We start from the raw sequence: 21232 nt of genomic DNA, 5'->3' as shown, positions 1-21232 counted from the left end.
TTCCCGGAAAATAATGCAAATGAGTGGGAAATGTATAAAAAAAAAAGCAGGAGGTTAAGGTAAAGGCGCAAGAGGTGAAAAAGATGGCAAACGAGACTTAGAATATCATTAAATTTTAGGGAGAATAAAAAGATGTTTTGGAAGGAGGTAAATAAAATGCGTAAGGCAAGGGAACAAATGGGAACATCGATGAAGGGGGCTAATAGGGAGGTGATAACAAGTAGTGGTGATGTGAGGATATGGAGTGAATATTTTGAAGGTTAGTTTAATGTGTTTGATGATAGAGCGGAAGATATAGAGTGTTTTGGTCGAGGTGGTGTGCAAACTGAGAGGGTTAGGGAGAATGATTTGGTAAACAGAGAAGAGGTAGTAAAAGTTATGCGGAAGATGAAAGCCGGCAAGGCAGCGGGTTTGGATGGTATTGCAGTGGAATCTATTAAAAAAGGGGGTGACTGTATTGTTGACTGGTTGGTAAGGATATTCAGCGTACGTATGGCTCATGGTGAGTTGCCTGAGGATTGGCGGAATGCATGCATAGTGCCATTGTACAAAGGAAAAGGGGATAAAGGTGAGTGCTCAAATTACAGAGGTATAAGTTTGTTGAGTATTCCTAGGAAATTATATGGGAGGGTATTGATTGAGAGGGTGAAGGCATGTACAGAGCATCAGATTGGGGAAGAGCAGTGTGGTTTCAGAAGTGGTAGAGGATGTGTGGATCAGGTGTTTGCTTTGAAGAATGTATGTGAGAAATACTTAGAAAAGCAAATGGATTTGTATGTAGCATTTATGGATCTGGGGAAGGAATGATAGAGTTTGGGTTGAGGGCTCTGGGAAGGTATTAAAAATAATAGGGTTTGGGGAAAGGGGGCCAAGTTGTTAAAAAGCAGTGAAAAGTTTTTTTTTTGGTTTAAGGCATGGGGTTCTTTTAGGGGGAGGAAAGTGATTGGTTCTCAGTAAATTGACGTTTGCGACAGGGGGTGGAAGGGTCCCCATGGTTGTTTAATTTGTTTATGGTTTGGGGTTGTTAGGGGGGTAAATAAAAAAGAGTTTTGGAAAGGGGGGCAAGTATAAATCGGGTTGTGGAGAGAGAGCTTGGGAAGTAAAGTCAGTTGTTTTTTGGCTGATGATAAGCGCTGGTGGCGGGATTAAATTGGGGGAAAAAAATGCAAAGCTGGTGACTGAGTTTCTTTAAAAGTTTTTAAAGAAGAATTAAAGGGAGAAAAATGGGGAAAAAAGGAGCAAGGTTTTAGGTACAAAAAGGGGTTTTGGGGGTTTCAAGTCAATTGGGAGGTAAGTTTGAATGAAGAAAAAAACTGAGGAGGTAAAGTTTTTTAGAAAAGGGGAGTGGTTTGGGCAGCGGAGGGAAAAAAAATGGAAGCGGAAGTGGACCCAAAAGGGGGGGGGGAGGGGGCGAAAATCCGGGGAACCCTTTCAAGAATGTTGGAATTCGAAAAATTTATTGGGGAGAGCGGGAAATGGGTATTTTTGAAGGAATAGTGGTTCCAACAAGGTTGTATTTTTGCGGGGTTTGGGGACTATGGATTACAGTTTGGGCGCAAGGGGGTTTGGGGTGCGGGGGAAAATAAAGGGGTTTTTTGGGGAAACAAAATGGGGGTGGGGGTTTTTGGTTTTTGGGGGAGGGGGTTTTTGTTTTGAAAGGGTTTGGGCACAGGGGGAAAATGGTGAGGAAAGATTGCCCAAAAAGGTATATTTGTGGGGAAGGTGGGGGGGAACGAAAAAGGTGGGAAAACCAAAAAAATTAGAGGTGGAAAGATGGAGTGAAAAAGATTTTTTTGGGGTTCGGGGCCCCAAAACATGCAGGGGGGTTAAAAACGAGGAAAAGGAATAAAAGTGAAAGGGATCGATGGGGTATACCGGGGTTGTTTGTGCTGTCAGTGGTTTGGGAATTAAAGGGCGTAAAGCGTTTTTGGGGTAAACCAGGGGAAACTGTGTAGGTATGTTTTTTTTGGGGTGTTTTGGGCGTGTGTGTGTGTGCTTGTTTTATTTTAAAATTTATTTTTATATAATATTATATTTTATAATATATTATATTAAATATATATTTTACCTTTATATCATATAATTTTATAAAAATTTTATATAATTTTTATATATATTTTTATATTAAATATATAGGGGGGGGGGGGGGACGGGTGAGGATTTTCCAAAAAAGGCCCCAAAGCCCCTTGTTCTTAGCGCTATTTTTGCTAACGGGGGAAAATGGCGAAATAGTTTGAAAAAAAAAAAAAGGAAATTAAAATATATAATATTTTTTTTTTTTTTAAAATTTTATATATATGAATAATATATATATAATTATAAAATTTTTATATAAATATATATTTTTAAATATTTTTTTTAATATATATATATAAAAATATATTTTTTAAAATATTTATATATTATATATAAAAATATATATATAATAATAAAATATTATATATATTTATTTTTAATAATTTTTAAATATATATTTTAAATTTATTTTTTCTTTATTTTGGCTTTGTCGTTGTCTCCCGCGTTTTGGGGAGGTTGCGAAAAGGAAAAAGCAAAAGGAAAGGGCCCAAACCCCACCCCATCACTTGTATATAAAAAAACCCCCGTCCAAAACACGCAATAAAACATCCCTAAAACCATCCCCAATTTTCCCACATATTTTTATAAAAACACACAACACATCCCTTTTTTAAAATTCAAACCCACACAAAACACACTTTCTCCCTTTAAATTCTTTCCCATCGCCCCTCCCCAAAACCCCAATTGGAATCCCAAAACCCCCCCCCCCCTCATGGTCCCGAGGGAGCGTTTTGGAAAAAAGTGCAACAAAAGGGCCCCATTTTTTCACCTCAGTCTCTAGTTTGTCATCCCAATAATGCCCAAAACCCCCGCTCCCTTTCCACATCCAGGCCCCACAAAAACTTTCCGGGTTTACCCCAGACGCTTCACTCTCTGTTTCCCCAATCCACTGACACCACGTAAACCCCCGGAAAAACCACATGACCCAAAATTCCCCTCATTCCTTGCCCCCCTTTTTCCCCCTTTCCTCCCAATTTTGGGGCCCCGATCAGCCAAAAAATTTTTTTTTTCCACTAAATTTTTTTCCCCCCCCCAAATTTTGGGTTTCCCCCCCAACTTTCCTCGTTCCCTCCCCCTCCGACACAAAATTTTCCTCTGGCAATTTTCCTCACTCATTCTCCCCATGTCCCCCAAACCCTTTTTTAAAATTTTCCCTCGTCTGCCCCTCAAACCAAACGCTCTTTTTATTTCCACACTCTCTTTTTCCCCTTACATTATTTTACTCGAAAAAACCCCTCACCCACACTTTGGGCCCAAACATCTCATTTCCGCATTCCACCCCCTGCCAAAAAACTCTACCCATACCCCACGCCCCGAAAACCATAAAAAACCCATTGTTGGAACCACTTTTTCCCTTCAAACATACCCATTTTTGTTTTCAAAGATAATGTTCCCCGGACTTCCCCTTTTTCCCTTAAAGGCTCCCAGGATTTTCGCCACCTCCCCCAACCCTATAAATCATTTCCGCTTCCAGGGTTTCCATCCGTTTCCAAAACCACCCCCAGATATAAAAAAAACCCTTTTTTTTCCTCAGTTTTTCTCCATTCAAACTTACCCCCCAATCAAATTGGGACCCCCCCAACCCTTTACTGTACCTAATAACCTTGCTCTTATTCACATTTACTCTTAACTTTTTCTTTCACACACTTTACCAAACTCAGTCACCAGCTTCTGCAGTTTCTACATGAATCAGCCACCAGCGCTGTATCATCAGCGAACAACAACTACTCACTTCCCAAGCTCTCTCATCTCACAATACTTCATACTTGCCCCTCTTTCCAAAACTCTTGCATTCACCTCCTAACAACCCCATCCATAAACAAATTAAACAACCATGGAGACATCACACACCCCTGCCGCAAACCTACATTCACTGAGAACCAATCACTTTCCTCTCTTCCTACACGTACAACATGCCTTACATCCTCGATAAAAACTTTTCACTGCTTCTAACAACTTGCCTCCCACACCATATATTCTAATACCTTCCAAGAGCATCTCTATCAAACTCTATCATATCTTCTCCAGATCCATAAATGCTACATACAAATCCATTTGCTTTTCTAAGTATTTCTCACATACATTCTTCAAAGCAAACACCTGATCCACACATCCTCTACCACTTCTGAAACCACACTGCTCTTCCCCAATCTGATGCTCTGTACATGCCTTCACCCTCTCAATCAATACCCTCCCATATAATTTACCAGGAATACTCAACAAACTTATACCTCTGTAATTTGAGCACTCACTCTTATCCCTTTGCCTTTGCACAATGGCACTATGCACGCATTCCGCCAATCCTCAGGCACCTCACCATGAGTCATACATACATTAAATAACCTTACCAACCAGTCAATAATACAGTCACCCCGTTTTTTAATAAATTCCACTGCAATACCATCCAAACCTGCTGCTTGCGGCTTTCATCTTCCGCAAAAGCTTTACTACCTCTTCTCTGTTTACCAAATCATTTTCCCTAACCCTCTCACTTTGCACACCACCTCGACCAAAACACCCTATATCTGCCACTCTATCATCAAACACATTCAACAAACCTTCAAAATACTCACTCCATCTCCTTTCTCACATCACCACTACTTGTTATCACCTCCCCATTTGCGCCCTTTCACTGAAGTTCCCATTTGCTCCCTTGTCTTACGCACTTTATTACCTCCTTCCAGAACATCTTTTTATCTCCCTAAAATTTAATGATACTCTCTCACCCCAACTCTCATTTGCCCTCTTTTTCACCTCTTGCACCTTTCTCTTGACCTCCTGTCTCTTTCTTTTATACATCTCCCACTCAATTGCATTTTTCCCTGCAAAAAATCGTCCAATGCCTCCTCTTCCTTTCACTATAATCTTACTTCTTCATCCCACCACTCATACCCTTTTAATCAACCCACTCTCCCACTCTTATCAAGCACAAGCTAATAATTTTTTTTTTTTTTTTTTTTTGCGCTGTCTCCCGCGTTTGCGAGGTAGCGCAAGGAAACAGACGAAAGAAATGGCCCAACCCACCCCCATACACATATATACTACATACGTCCACACAAGCAAATATACATACCTACACAGCTTTCCATGGTTTACCCCAGACGCTTCACATGCCTGATCAATCCACTGACAGCACGTCAACCCCGGTATACCACATCGCTCCAATTCACTCTATTCCTTGCCCTCCTTTCACCCTCCTGCATGTTCAGGCCCCGATCACACAAAATCTTTTTCACTCCATCTTCCACCTCCAATTTGGTCTCCCTCTTCTCCTCGTTCCCTCCACCTCGACACATATAATCCTCTTGGTCAATCTTTCCTCACTCATCTCTCCATGTGCCCAACCATTTCAAAACACCCTCTTCTGCTCTCTCAACCACGCTCTTTTATTTCCACACATCTCTCTTACCCTTACGTTACTTACTCGATCAAACCACCTCACACCACACATTGTCCTCAAACATCTCATTTCCAGCACATCCATCCTCCTGCGCACAACTCTATCCATAGCCCACGCCTCGCAACCATACAACATTGTTGGAACCACTATTCCTTCAAACATACCCATTTTTTGCTTTCCGAATAATGTTCTCGACTTCCACACATTCTTCAAAGGTCCCAGAATTTTCCGCCCCTCCCCCACCCTATGATCCACTTCCGCTTCCATGGTTCCATCCGCTGCCAGATCCACTCCCAGATATCTAAAACACATTCACTTCCTCTAGTTTTTCTCCATTCAAACTCACCTCCCAATTGACTTGACCCTCAACCCTACTGTACCTAATAACCTTGCTCTTATTCACATTTACTCTTAACTTTCTTCTTTCACACACTTTACCAAACTCAGTCACCAGCTTCTGCAGTTTCTCACATAATCAGCCACAGCGCTGTATCATCAGCGAACAACAACTGACTCACTTCCCAAGCTCTCTCATCCCAACAGACTTCATACTTGCCCCTCTTTCCAAAACTTTGCATTCACCTCCCTAACAACCCCATCCATAAACAAATTAAACAACCATGGAGACATCACACACCCCTGCCGCAAACCTACATTCACTGAGAACCAATCACTTTCCTCTCTTCCTACACGTACACATGCCTTACATCCTCGATAAAAAACTTTTCACTGCTTCTAACAACTTGCCTCCCACACCATATATTCTTAATACCTTCCACAGAGCATCTCTATCAACTCTATCATATGCCCTTCCCAGATCCATAAATGCTACATACAAATCCATTTTGCTTTCTAATATATTTCTCACATACATTCTTCAAAGCAAACACCTGATCCACACATCCTCTACCACTTCTGAAACCACACTGCTCTTCCCCAATTAAATGCTCTGTACATGTTTTCCCCCCGTAAATCAATTTCCCCCCATATAATTTCCAAATCCCCAACAAACTTATACCTCTGTAATTTGAGCAACCACTCTTACCCCTTTCCCCTTTTTCCAAGGCACAAGGGCAATCATTTCCGCCAATCCTCGGCCCACACCTCCCCCATGGGGTAATACATACTTTTAAATAAACCTTACCAACCATCAAAAATACAGTAAACCCCCCCTTTTTTTTAAAAAATTTCCCCCTTGAAAAACCCCCAAACCAAACCTGCTGCCCTTGCCGGTTTTCTTTCCCCCCGAAAAGGGCTTTTTTAACTACCCCTTCTCTGTTTCCCCAAACATTTTCCCAAACCCCTTTTTCCTTTTTTTGCACCCCCAAAACTCGACCAAAAAAACCCTTTTTCCCTGTACTCAAACTCAAACACATTCAAAAAACCCTTAAAAAATACTCACTCCATCTCCTTCTCACATCACCATATTTGGGTTTATCACCCCCTTTTTGCCCCTTCACTAAAAGCCCCCAATTTGCCCCCTTTTTTTTTTTAAAGGGCATTTTTTATTTCCCCCTTTCCAGAAAATTTTTAAAAATTTTTCCCAAAAAATTTAATGATACTCCTCCCCCCAAAAATTCTCCATTTCCCCTTTTTTTTTCACCTCTTCACCTTTCTCTTAAATTTCCTGTCTCTTTCTTTTTTAATCTTCCCACTAAATTTTCTTTTTTTTCCCTGCAAAAATCGTCCAAATGCCTTTTCTCTTCTTTTTTCATAATACTTTACTTCTTCTTCCCACCACTCACAAAAAACCCTTTCTAATAAACCCACCCTCCCACTCTTCTCATCCCAAAAGGGGTTTTTTTGGCAATCCAACTGATTCCCAAAATAAACCCATTCCCCCCCACTCCCCTTACTTCCATTTTTTTTCTAAAACCTTTTTCCATTTTGAAACCCCAGTCCTCTCCTGGTATTTTTCCTCACAAAAAGTCCCCTTTCCCCAAAGCTCCCCCTTACTCCCCACCACCCCTTTTTAACCCCAATCTTCCCCTTTCCCATTTTCCCCTTTAAAATACAAATCTTCACCTTTCCCTCCACAAGATAATGAACCCAAAAAGAAAATCCCTCCGTTTGAAACCTCTCAGCACATTAACACCCAAAAAATCTCTTTTTTTGCGCCCTTTAAAATTAAAAATTTAACCCCTTTAACCCGCTCTCGGGCCCCTCTTTTCCTTTATTTAAAGTTATCTTACGTATATCTCGCTTTTTTTTAAAAAGGGACTCCCAATCCCCAAACGTTCTTTTTCAAACACATAAAACTACAAGCTCTTCACCAAATTTTAAAATTTTTTAACACTGAACCCCCATGTTAAAACCAAAAAATTCCCTCCCCCCGCCACCCTTACTCACCTTTGGGATTTATTCACCCCCTCCCCTATAACCCGGTCTCGGGGCCTCAAAACCCCTTTAAAACACTCATTCAGCTGCCCCTAAAAAAACTTGCCTCTAAAGATCTTTCTTTCTCAAGCCCAGGTGCCTTTGCACCCCCCCTAATACCCCCTCTCTCTTACTTCTTATCCCCCCCTCCTCCCTTTTTAATCAACCCACCTCCCCCAACTTCCTCATCCACAAAACATCTTTTTTCGCAATCCATCAAAATACCCCCAAATACATCCCCTTCTCCCCAATCCCCTTATTCCATTTTTCTCAAACCCTTTTTTTTTTTTGTTACCAGGTTTTCCCCTTCCTGGGACTTTTCCCCACACAAAAACTTTCCCCCTCCAAAAAAATCTAACCAAACCCCCTTCCCCACCAAACCCTTCACTTTCCCTTTTTCGAAAACCCCTACAAATCTTCACCTTAGGCCCCCACAAGATTAAAGATCAAAACATCCCTCCCGTTGCACCTCTCAGAACCCTAAAATCCAAAAGTCCTCTTTTTGCGCGCCTTTTTTAAAAATAACACTTTAAACCAAAAAACGCTCTCGGCCAAATTCCCCCCTTTTCCCTTTCTTAAATAATTTTTCTTATGTATATCTCGCTTTTTTTTTTAAAACCCGTTTTCCCAAAACATCGTTCTTTTTCGCAAAATAAATTACAACTCTTTACCATTTCCTTTAAAAAACAGAACACCCCATTTTAAAAACCCCTAATTATTTCCCCCCAACTGGCCCCATTAAATCAAACCCTTTTCATTCATTTCACCCATCACTATAACCCCGGGCCCCGTGATTTAAAAACCACTTTAACAAAAAACCCCCATTGCACTTCTCCTTTAAAAAACTTGGGCCCCTCATGGGGTTTTTTTCTCATGCCCAGGTGCAAAATGACCAAAAATCAACCTCTCTCTCCCTCAATTTCAGCCTTTTCCCATATTAATCGGGGAATTTATTTCTTACATTCTTTCACATACTCCCACAACTCCCCTTTCAGGAGTACTGCTTAAATTTCCTTTTCCCCCCTTTGTCTTCTCAAAAGACCCCTTTTCTTTTTCTCCCAAAACTTCCCAAACCACTCTTTCCCCTTTAAACCCCTTTAGCTTCGTTTTTACCCCAGGGGCCCAAAACATCCAGGTTCCTTTCCCCAAAAATTTCTTCCTATTCTTCCTTTTTTTTACCCTTTGGTTACTTTCCCCACACATTTAAAGGGACCCAAATCGGAACCTTTAGGAGGATGAACACTCCCCCCTCGTTACTTTCTTTTTTCCCATTTTTTAGAAAGGTTTAAAAAAAAAAAAGGAGGGGAGGATTTTTGGCCCCCCCCCTCCCTCCCCTCTAAATCGCTTTCCCACGACCCCCCGAGGGAAAGCGGGGGGAAGTAATTTTTTTTCACCCCTAACCCCGGGATAATTTTTTTAAAAAATATATAATTTTTAAAATATTTATATATATATAAATATTTTTAAATATTAAATATTTTATAATTTTTATATTTTAAAAATATAATTTTTTTATATATTATATTTTAAAAATAATTTTATACAAAACACATAATACCCGCACAAACACCCCCACCCCTACACACACCCCCCAACACACAAAACACCCTTTTTACATTTTATAAAATATGAAAAATGTAAGAGAAAATTTTAGGAAAAATGAAAAATTCCGCTTGGGAAATTTGGGGGGGAAAAGAAAAAAATGGATGTAAAATAAGGTTTTAAAACCCCGGCAAAGGAAAAAAAGGAAATGTTAACCAAATTTTTTTACACAAACGTCAATTTGTAGTTCTCCAAACAATTTGGGCCCCTGTAACCTAAAGCTTCAATTTTCCCAAGCTTCAACTTTTCCAAGCTGTCTCCCGCGTTTGCGAGGTAGCGCAAGGAAACAGACGAAAGAAATGGCCCAACCCACCCCCATACACATGTATATACATACGTCCACACAAGCAAATATACATACCTACACAGCTTTCCATGGTTTACCCCAGACGCTTCACATGCCTTGATTCAATCCACTGACAGCACGTCAACCCCGGTATACCACATCGCTCCAATTCACTCCATTCCTTGCCCTCCTTTCACCCTCCTGCATGTTCAGGCCCCGATCACACAAAATCTTTTTCCCTCCATCTTTCCGCCTCCAATTTGGTCTCCCTCTTCTCCTCGTTCCCTCCACCTCCGACACATATATTCTCTTGGTCAATCTTTCCTCACTCATTCTCTCCATGTACCCGAACCATTTCAAAACACCCTCTTCTGCTCTCTCAACCACGCTCTTTTTATTTCCACACTTCTCTCTTACCCTTACGTTACTTACACGGTCAAACCACCTCACACCACATATTGTCCTCAAACATCTCATTTCCAGCACATCCATCCTCCTGCGCACAACTCTATCCATAGCCCACGCCTCGCAACCATACAACATTGTTGGAACCACTATTCCTTCAAACATACCCATTTTTGCTTTCCAAAATAATGTTCTCGACTTCCACACATTCTTCAAGGATCCCAGAATTTTCGCCCCCTCCCCCACCCTATGATCCACTTCCGCTTCCATGGTTCCATCCGCTGCCAGATCCACTCCCAGATATCTAAAACACTTCACTTCCTCCAGTTTTTCTCCATTCAAACTCACCTCCCAATTGACTTGACCCTCAACCCTACTGTACCTAATAACCTTGCTCTTATTCACATTTACTCTTAACTTTCTTCTTTCACACACTTTACCAAACTCAGTCACCAGCTTCTGCAGTTTCTCACATTAATCAGCCACAAGCGCTGTATCATCAGCGAACAACAACTGACTCACTTCCCAAGCTCTCTCATCCACAACAGACTTCATACTTGCCCCTCTTTCCAAAACTCTTGCATTCACCTCCCTAACAACCCCATCAATAAATAAATTAAACAACCATGGAGACATCACACACCCCTGCCGCAAACCTACATTCACTGAGAACCAATCACTTTCCTCTCTTCCTACACGCACACATGCCTTACATCCTCGATAAAAACTTTTCACTGCTTCTAACAACTTGCCTCCCACACCATATATTCTTAATACCTTCCACAGAGCATCTCTATCAACTCTATCATATGCCTTCTCCAGATCCATAAATGCTACATGGAAATCCATTTGCTTTTCTAAGTATTTCTCACATACATTCTTCAAAGCAAACACCTGATCCACACATCCTCTACCACTTCTGAAACCACACTGCTCTTCCCCAATCTGATGCTCTGTACATGTCTTCACCCTGTCAATCAATATCCTCCCATATAATTTACCAGGAATACTCAACAAACTTATACCTCTGTAATTTGAGCACTCACTCTTATCCCCTTTGCCTTTGCACAATGGCACTATGCACGCATTCCGCCAATCCTCAGGCACCTCACCATGAGTCATACATACATTAAATAACCTTACCAACCAGTCAACAATACAGTCACCCCCTTTTTTAATAAATTCCACTGCAATACCATCCAAACCTGCTGCCTTGCCGGCTTTCATCTTCCGCAAAGCTTTTACTACATCTTCTCTGTTTACCAAATCATTTTCCCTAACCCTCTCACTTTGCACACCAACTCGACCAAAACACCCTATATCTGCTACTCTATCATCAAACACATTCAACAAACCTTCAAAATACTCACTCCATCTCCTTCTCACATCACCACTACTTGTTATCACCTCCCCATTTGCGCCCTTCACTGAAGTTCCCATTTGCTCCCTTGTTTTACGCACTTTATTTACCTCCTTCCAGAACATCTTTTTATTCTCCCTAAAATTTAATGATACTCTCTCACCCCAAATCTCATTTGCCCTTTTTTTCACCTCTTGCACCTTTCTCTTGACTTCCTGTCTCTTTCTTTTATACATCTCCCACTCAATTTCATTTTTTCCCTGCAAAAATCGTCCAAATGCCTCTCTCTTCTCTTTCACTAATACTCTTACTTCTTCATCCCACCACTCACTACCCTTTCTAATCAACCCACCTCCCACTCTTCTCATGCCACAAGCATCTTTTGCGCAATCCATCACTGATTCCCTAAATACATCCCATTCCTCCCCCACTCTCCTTACTTCCATTGTTCTCACCTTTTTCCATTTTGTACTCAGTCTCTCCTGGTACTTCCTCACACAAGTCTCCTTCCCAAGCTCACTTACTCTCACCACCCTCTTCACCACAACATTCACTTTCCTTTCTGAAAACCCATACAAATCTTCACCTTAGCCTCCACAAGATAATGATCAGACATCCCTCCAGTTGCACCTCTCAGCACATTAACATCCAAAAGTCTCTCTTTTGCGCGCCTGTAAATTAACATTTAATCCAATAACGCTCTCTGGCCATCTCTCCTACTTACATAAGTATACTTACGTATATCTCGCTTTTTAAACCAGGTATTCCCAATCATCAGTTCTTTTTCAGCACATAAATCTACAAGCTCTTCACCATTTCCATTTACAACACTGAACACCCCATGTATACCAATTATTCCCTCAACTGCCACATTACTCACCTTTGCATTCATATCACCCATCACTATAACCCGGTCTCGTGCATCAAAACCACTAACACACTCATTCAGCTGCTCCTAAAACACTTGCCTCTCATGATCTTTCTTCTCATGCCCAGGTGCATATGCACCAATAATCACCCATCTCTCTTACTTCTTCATCCCACCACTCACTACCCTTTCTAATCAACCCACCTCCCACTCTTCTCATGCCACAAGCATCTTTTGCGCAATCCATCACTGATTCCCTAAATACATCCCATTCCTCCCCCACTCCCCTTACTTCCATTGTTCTCACCTTTTTCCATTTTGTACTCAGTCTCTCCTGGTACTTCCTCACACAAGTCTCCTTCCCAAGCTCACTTACTCTCACCACCCTCTTCACCACAACATTCACTTTCCTTTCTGAAAACCCATACAAATCTTCACCTTAGCCTCCACAAGATAATGATCAGACATCCCTCCAGTTGCACCTCTCAGCACATTAACATCCAAAAGTCTCTCTTTTGCGCGCCTGTAAATTAACACTTAATCCAATAACGCTCTCTGGCCATCTCTCCTACTTACATAAGTATACTTATGTATATCTCGCTTTTTAAACCAGGTATTCCCAATCATCAGTTCTTTTTCAGCACATAAATCTACAAGCTCTTCACCATTTCCATTTACAACACTGAACACCCCATGTATACCAATTATTCCCTCAACTGCCACATTACTCACCTTTGCATTCATATCACCCATCACTATAACCCGGTCTCGTGCATCAAAACCACTAACACACTCATTCAGCTGCTCCTAAAACACTTGCCTCTCATGATCTTTCTTCTCATGCCCAGGTGCATATGCACCAATAATCACCCATCTCTCTCCATCAACTTTCAGCTTTACCCATATTAATCGAGAATTTACTTTCTTACATTCTATCACATACTCCCACAACTCCTCTTTCAGGAGTACTGCTACTCCTTCCCTTGCTCTTGTCTTCTCACTGACCCCTGACTTTACTCCCAAGACATTCCCAAACCACTCTTCCCCTTTACCCTTGAGCTTCGTTTCACTCAGAGCCAAAACATCCAGGTTCCTTTCCTCAAACATACTACCTATCTCTCCTTTTTTCACATCTTGGTTACATCCACACACATATAGGCACCCCAATCTGAGCCTTTGAGGAGGATGAGCACTCCCCGCGTGACTCCTTCTTCTGTTTCCCATTTTAGAAAGTTAAAAAAATACAAGGAGGGGAGGATTTCTGGCCCCCCGCTCCCGTCCCCTCTAGTCGCTTTCTACGACACGCGAGGAATGCGTGGGAAGTATTCTTTCACCCCTATCCCCAGGGATAATACATATATATATATATATATATATATATATATATATATATATATATATATATATATATATATATATATATATATATATATATATATATATACATACATATACATACACATACATACGCACATACACACACACACACACACACACACACACACACACACACACACACACACACACACACACATATACATATATAAACATATGAAAAATGTAAGAAACAATTTAGAAAGCTGAAACTTCCAGCTTGAAATGAAATGAAAAAAATGGATGTCACATAATGGTTCAACCTCTGGCTATGGAAAAAGGAAATGTACAATTTATTTACACAAACGTCAATAGTAGTTCTCATCAATTTGGCCACTGTATCAATAAGCTTCAATGTCCAAGCTTCATCTTTTCCAACTTCACTATTTTCCTGTCAAAGCACCATGTATGAAAACTACCACTCCAGTAACACAACTATAAACATTCACTTCCCCTTCATATATATATATATATATATATATATATATATATATATATATATATATATATATATATATATATATATATATATATATGTATATATATATATATATATATATATATATATATATATATATATATATATATATATATATACATATATATATATATATATATATATATATATATATATATATATATATATATATATATATATATAATTTCTTTCATACTATTCGCCATTTCCCGCATTAGCGAGGTAGCGTTAAGAACAGAGGACTGGGCATTTGAGGGAATATCCTCACCTGGCCCCCTTCTCTGTTCCTTCTTTTGGAAAAAAAAAAAAGAAAAAAAAACGAGAGGGGAGGATATACATCGAAAAGACGAAGTTAGGACGCCATTTGGTAAACATGTGATTGTCCATTGTATATCAACTGACTGTTATATTTCTCTTTTGTGTCTCCCCTGATGTGATTATTACACGAAAGTGCACTTGGAAACTTTTCGTGTTTCATTTTCTCCATGGACTCATAGGAATATCTTGATCACGCGCAAAATTGTGATCCTTTCCAATATATATATATATATATATATATATATATATATATATATATATATATATATATATATATATATATATATATATATATATATATTTTTATTTCTTTTTTTATTATACTTTGTCGCTGTCTCCCGCGTTTGCGAGGTAGCGCAAGGAAACAGACGAAAGAAATGGCCCAACCCCCCCCATACACATGTATATACATACGTCCACACACGCAAATATACATACCTACACAGCTTTCCATGGTTTACCCCAGACGCTTCACATGCCTTGCTTCAATCCACTGACAGCACGTCAACCCCGGTATACCACATCGATCCAATTCACTCTATTCCTTGCCCTCCTTTCACCCTCCTGCATGTTCAGGCCCCGATCACACAAAATCTTTTTCACTCCATCTTTCCACCTCCAATTTGGTCTCCCTCTTCTCCTTGTTCCCTCCACCTCCGACACATATATCCTCTTGGTCAATCTTTCCTCACTCATCCTCTCCATGTGCCCAAACCACTTCAAAACACCCTCTTCTGCTCTCTCAACCACGCTCTTTTTATTTCCACACATCTCTCTTACCCTTACGTTACTCACTCGATCAAACCACCTCACACGACACATTGTCCTCAAACATCTCATTTCCAGCACATCCATCCTCCTGCGCACAACTCTATCCATAGCCCACGCCTCGCAACCATACAACATTGTTGGAACCACTATTCCTTCAAACATACCCATTTTTGCTTTCCGAGTTAATGTTCTCGACTTCCACACATTCTTCAAGGCCCCCAGGATTTTCGCCCCCTCCCCCACCCTATGATCCACTTCCTCTTCCATGGTTCCATCCGCTGCCAGATCCACTCCCAGATATCTAAAACACTTCACTTCCTCCAGTTTTTCTCCATTCAAACTCACCTCCCAATTGACTTGTCCCTCAACCCTACTGTACCTAATAACCTTGCTCTTATTCACATTTACTCTTAACTTTCTTCTTCCACACACTTTTCCAAACTCAGTCACCAGCTTCTGCAGTTTCTCACATGAATCAGCCACCAGCGCTGTATCATCAGCGAACAACAACAATATCCTCCCTACTGTATTACTTTCCAGGGTTATGAACAAAGGGAGTTTGTTCTCAACGTTACGGAAATGGCGAACTCGAATGACAGAGTCAATATGAGCACACATGCAGATAGATATTTACTCACAAAGAAATACACACACACACTCACCTCAGAGCATTTACTCAAACTTACGCGTACTTGCGACAAAATCTTGCTATAGACAAAGTTAGCGTGTAGTGCTCACAGTAGCTAATTTTGAGTTACAAAGAAAGAAACTTGAATTTCGTGTTGTCAAGTATCATGTGTAAGATGGAGAAATTGTATGTTTGTGGGCTGAATGCTAGCAGCCCACGTGTGGGTGTGGCAAAAAGGAAAGTTAGCAACCTGGGCCAAAGGACTGAGGCCTGAAAGTCGCAGAAGTGCTAGCTCCATGCACAGCAAAGAGAGGGGAAAAAGGGAGGAAGAGCGTGTTGTACACGAACACTCACTGGCCTTTGTTCCTTCAATGAAAATACAGAGTATCAGTTCTGAGGTCGGATACACATAGCTTCTCCTACACCGCGCTTCATGCCAGCCACCAGCTTCCTCTTGATAAAAATCAAAATCAATAAAAGTGAGTGTTACTGGCGGGACAATACATCACGGAGGCTAAGAACCAGCTTGACCATACATCATTCCTGCCTGATCGGAATATCCATGAATCTTGAGGGTGAGTTGGGTGGGTGTAATGTTTTATTCAGAGTCTGACCCCTCCCCCATCCCCATTCTCTCTCTCTCTCTCTCTCTCTCTCTCTCTCTCTCTCTCTCTCTCTCTCTCTCTCTCTCTCTCTCTCTCTCTCTCTCTCTCTCTCTCTCTCTCTCTCTCTCTCTCTCTCTCTCTCTCTTTCTCTCTCTCTCTCTCTCTCTATCCTGGCAGGCAAAACAAGACAGTCCCTGTCTATCAGGCATCCCTATCTTACTCTGCTGACCATAAACTGCGAATCTGGTTTGGTTTAGCTGTATTACTGACGGAGTGAAACATGTCTGCCATTCCACTGCAGGTATACGAGTCATATAACCCCACTGGTTTATGATTAAGGACGATTATACGGTCTTTAAGCAAGAACAAACGACCCTTGAGCACGATCCCACTACCCTTGGGTCAGGATAGGCAAAGTATCAAAGGTCGTAATGTCGCGTTCAAAGGGTTTAAGACCAGCCGTTCACTAGTTAGCTTACTACGTGTTGTCTACATGGTTATCAAACGGACTTTTTTAAGCGTAAATCTTTGTCGACGTTGAAAAAGATGAATGTTTAAAACGAACACATCGAGGACGGCTCCGTGGGGAACTGCAACCAGTGTTAGATTGTGGAATCATAAAGAATCAGTCAGTCATCAGCTTACTTTTGAAAATGCTACTCCAAGAAAGAAGGATATCCCCTGGGGATAGGGGAGAAAGAATACTTCCCACGTATTCCCTGCGTGTCGTAGAAGGCGACTAAAAGGGAAGGGAGCGGGGGGCTGGAAATCCTCCCCTCCCATTTTTTTTATTTTAATTTTCCAAAAGAAGGAACAGAGAAGGGGGCCAGGTGAGGGTATTCCCTCAAAGGCCCAGTCCTCTGTTCTTAACGCTACCTCGCTATCGCGGGAAATGGCGAATAGTATGAAAAAAAAAAAAAAATATATATATATATATATATATATATATATATATATATATATATATATATATATATATATATATATATATATATATATATATATATATATATATATATATATATATATATGTATATATATATACATATATATATATATATATATATATATATATATATATATATATATATATATATATATATATATATATATATATATATATATATATATATATATATATATATATATATATATATATATATATATATATATATATATATATATATGGCGAATAGTTTGAAAGAAGGAAAGATGTATGTGTGTATATATGTATATATATTATCCCTGGGGATAGGGGATTAAGAATACTTCCCATGTATTCCCCGCGTGTCGTAGAAGGCGACTAAAAGGGGAGGGAGCGGGGGGCTGGAAATCCTCCCCTCTTTTTTTTTTCTTTTTTGTAATTTTCCAAAAGAAGGAACAGAGGGGGCCAGGTGAGGATATTCCAAAAAAGGCCCAGTCCTCTGTTCTTAACGCTACCTCGCTAACGCGGGAAATGGCGAATAGTTAAAAGAAAAAGAATATATATATATATATATATATATATATATATATATATATATATATATATATATATATATATATATATATATATATATTATATGTATATGAAGTTTGTAGAAATTAGTTTCGAGTATTCATTATATATTTATACATAATGGGACAGGGCACCGTTGAGGTACAGGCCAAAGTTTACCTCATAGACATGAATAATGGAACAACTCATTTTACACAAAATTTCCATACACAGTATATATGGGCATCAGTAAAGAATAACAATGTTTTTAAAAGAAGTGGCCGACCTGGCTATGTTACTGGTAAGCCTGTCATTCTAGGAAAGAAGACTGGTAATACCACAGAGGAAGGAGAATTGAAAGAAGCCATTCACCTTGATACTGACCCAGGACAGTGGCTGACTATCCTTGCTCCAGGAAGAGGAGGAAGATGTGATTCACGTTCTCAGGTCACTCTTGGAAAGGAAATGAGGTCAGGTTGCATTATTCAAGTGAATCAAGATCACCTTAATGACTGTCAAATGTTACAGTCTCAGTTTCTTGAGCTTCTCCTAGGACCAACCCTCCATGATGTCAGTGGACTGCATATTGCATCCTATGGTGATTCAAGTATCAATAATGTAGCTGAATGGGCTCCTATCTTAGTACCAGAAGAGCCCAGATCTGCAAATTTCTTAGGCCATGTACTTGGAAAAAGCAGATGCTCTGAACTCATCCTGTCCTTGCATATTGAAATTGCATACAGTCTACAAGGAACCCTGGCCAATCTACAAGCTAAGGTTGTTGGCATTGTCCTGCGCTATGGAGAACCACAGACTATTGAATTTACTTGTGTAAACCTAGTTTGTCAAACTGCTGAGCTGCAGAATCAAACACAGGCAGTAGAATTGGTATCATCTGTGTCATTTGTGAAAGTAACAGTACCACCACAGCAAGCCTATTCACAGCCTCCAACCCTAGAAGTAAAGCTTCCATACGACTTCTTTTACCCATTCTTGCCATCATTTGTTCCTGTACTTCACTGTGAATTAATTTACATATGGTTTGTTTGTTACTGTGTATGGTACTTAATCTGAAATTAGTAGGACTGGAATACTTAATTTTCACTCTAATCTCTTAACTTACTATGCATTTTATCCATTCAACCCAGTCGCTGATACAATAAAAGCTGCATATCAGATATGCTGTGTTTAAGAAAGTTTTACAATATTTGGAGATAATTTATACATACTGTGAATACAGAGCACCAAGAAAAAATAAAAGAATGAACATTTGATAAAAGATTAAGAGCAGAATGAAGTCGGAGAAGTATGTCACATGGGAGCATATGATTGATGCAAGTGTAATGTGTCATATCAACAAACCCTTACACCTCTCTAGCATATAGTAGTTAATGATGAAAATTTTCTTTCGCCAGTTTTAAGCCTAACACTTTTTTACTTGTATTTGGTCAACACACAAAGTCGGTGCCTATATTCTGATACAACTGTAACATTTTTTATGGTAAACAGGTCTGTTTTGTTTTGAATTATTGTATATATAAATGTATATATATATATATATATATATATATATATATATATATATATATATATATATATATATATATATATATATATATATATATATATATATATATATCTTTATTTTTATTTTTTCTTGGTTGATAGAGAAGCTCTGTGGAAGGTATTGAGAATATATGGTGTGGGAGGCAAGTTGTCAGAAGCAGTGAAAAATTTTTATCGAGGATGTAAGGCATGTGTACGTGTAGGAAGAGAGGAAAGTGATTGGTACTCAGTGAATGTAGGTTTGCGGCAGGGGTGTGTGATGTCTCCATGGTTGTTTAATTTGTTTATGGATGGGGTTGTTAGGGAGGTGAATGCAAGAGTTTTGGAAAGAGGGGCAAATATGAAGTCTGTTGGGGATGAGAGAGCTTGGGAAGTGAGTCAGTTGTTGTTCGCTGATGATACAGCGCTGGTGGCTGATTCATGTGAGAAACTGCAGAAGCTGGTGACTGAGTTTGGTAAAGTGTGTGAAAGAAGAAAGTTAAGAGTAAATGTGAATAAGAGCAAGGTTATTAGGTACAGTAGGGTTGAGGATCAAGTCAATTGGGAGGTAAGTTTGAATGGAGAAAAACTGGAGAAAGTAAAGTGTTTTAGATATCTAGGAGTGGATCTGGCAGCGGATGGAGCCATGGAAGCGGAAGTGGATCATAGGGTGGGGGAGGGGGCGAAAATTCTGGGAGCCTTGAAGAATGTTTGGAAGTCGAGAACATTATTTTGGAAAGCAAAAATGGGTATGTTTGAAGGTATAGTGGTTCCAACAATGTTGTATGGTTGTGAGGCGTGGGCTATGGATAGAGTTGTGCGAAGGAGGGTGGATGTGCTGGAAATGAGATGTTTGAGGACAATATGTGGTGTGAGGTGGTTTGATCGAGTAAGTAATATAAGGGTAAGAGAGATGTGTGGAAATAAAAAGAGTGCGGTTGAGAGAGCAGAAGAGGGTGTTTTGAAATGGTTTGGTCACATGGAGAGAATGAGTGAGGAAAGATTGACCAAGAGGATATGTGTCAGAGGTGGAGGGAACGAGGAGAAGTGGGAGACCAAATTGGAGGTGAAAGATGGAGTGAAAAAGATTTTGAGTGATCGGGGCCTGAACATGCAGGAGGGTGAAAGGCGTGCAAGGAATAGGGTGAATTGGAACGATGTGGTATACCGGGGTCGACGTGCAGTCGATGGATTGAACCAGGGCATGTGAAGCCTCTGGGGTAAACCATGGAAAGTTGTGTGGGGCCTGGATGTGAAAAGGGAGCTGTGGTTTCGGTGCATTATTACATGACAGCTAGGGACTGAGTGTGAACGAATGGGGCCTTTGTTGTCTTTTCCTAGCGCTACCTCGCACACATGAGGTGGGAGGGGAATGTTATTCCATGTGTGGCGAGGTGGCGATGGGAATAAATAAAGGGAGACAGTATGAATTATGTACGTATGTATATATGTATAGGTCTGTGTGTATATGTATATATATGTGTACATTGAGATGTATAGGTATGTATATTTGCGTGTGTGGACGTGTATGTATATATATGTGTATGTGGGTGGGTTGGGCCATTGTTTCGTCTGTTTCCTTGCGCTGCCTCGCTAACGCGGGAGACAGCGACAAAGCAAAATTAATAAATGAATAAATATATATATATATATATATATATAT

At 40.1% G+C, this 21232-nt stretch overlaps 1 protein-coding gene across 1 annotated transcript; it reads left to right on the top strand.

Moving 5' to 3' along the window:
• Positions 1-18186: 18186 nt before the first annotated feature.
• Positions 18187-19525, top strand: LOC139751123 (tectonic-3-like). The gene has a single exon (XM_071666221.1). The coding sequence runs from the start codon at positions 18214-18216 to the stop codon at positions 19096-19098; it is 885 nt and encodes a 294-aa protein (XP_071522322.1). The 5' UTR covers positions 18187-18213; the 3' UTR covers positions 19099-19525.
• Positions 19526-21232: the final 1707 nt, after the last annotated feature.

This window comes from Panulirus ornatus, chromosome 11, assembly GCF_036320965.1.
Source record: "Panulirus ornatus isolate Po-2019 chromosome 11, ASM3632096v1, whole genome shotgun sequence".
Classification (NCBI taxonomy): domain Eukaryota; kingdom Metazoa; phylum Arthropoda; class Malacostraca; order Decapoda; family Palinuridae; genus Panulirus; species Panulirus ornatus.
This window is presented reverse-complemented; position numbering and strand designations above follow the sequence as displayed.

What these genes read in the sequence shown, in the direction of transcription:
- LOC139751123 (XM_071666221.1), top strand. Translation starts at nt 18,214, where the DNA reads ATGAATAATGGAACAACTCATTTTACACAAAATTTCCATACACAGTAT.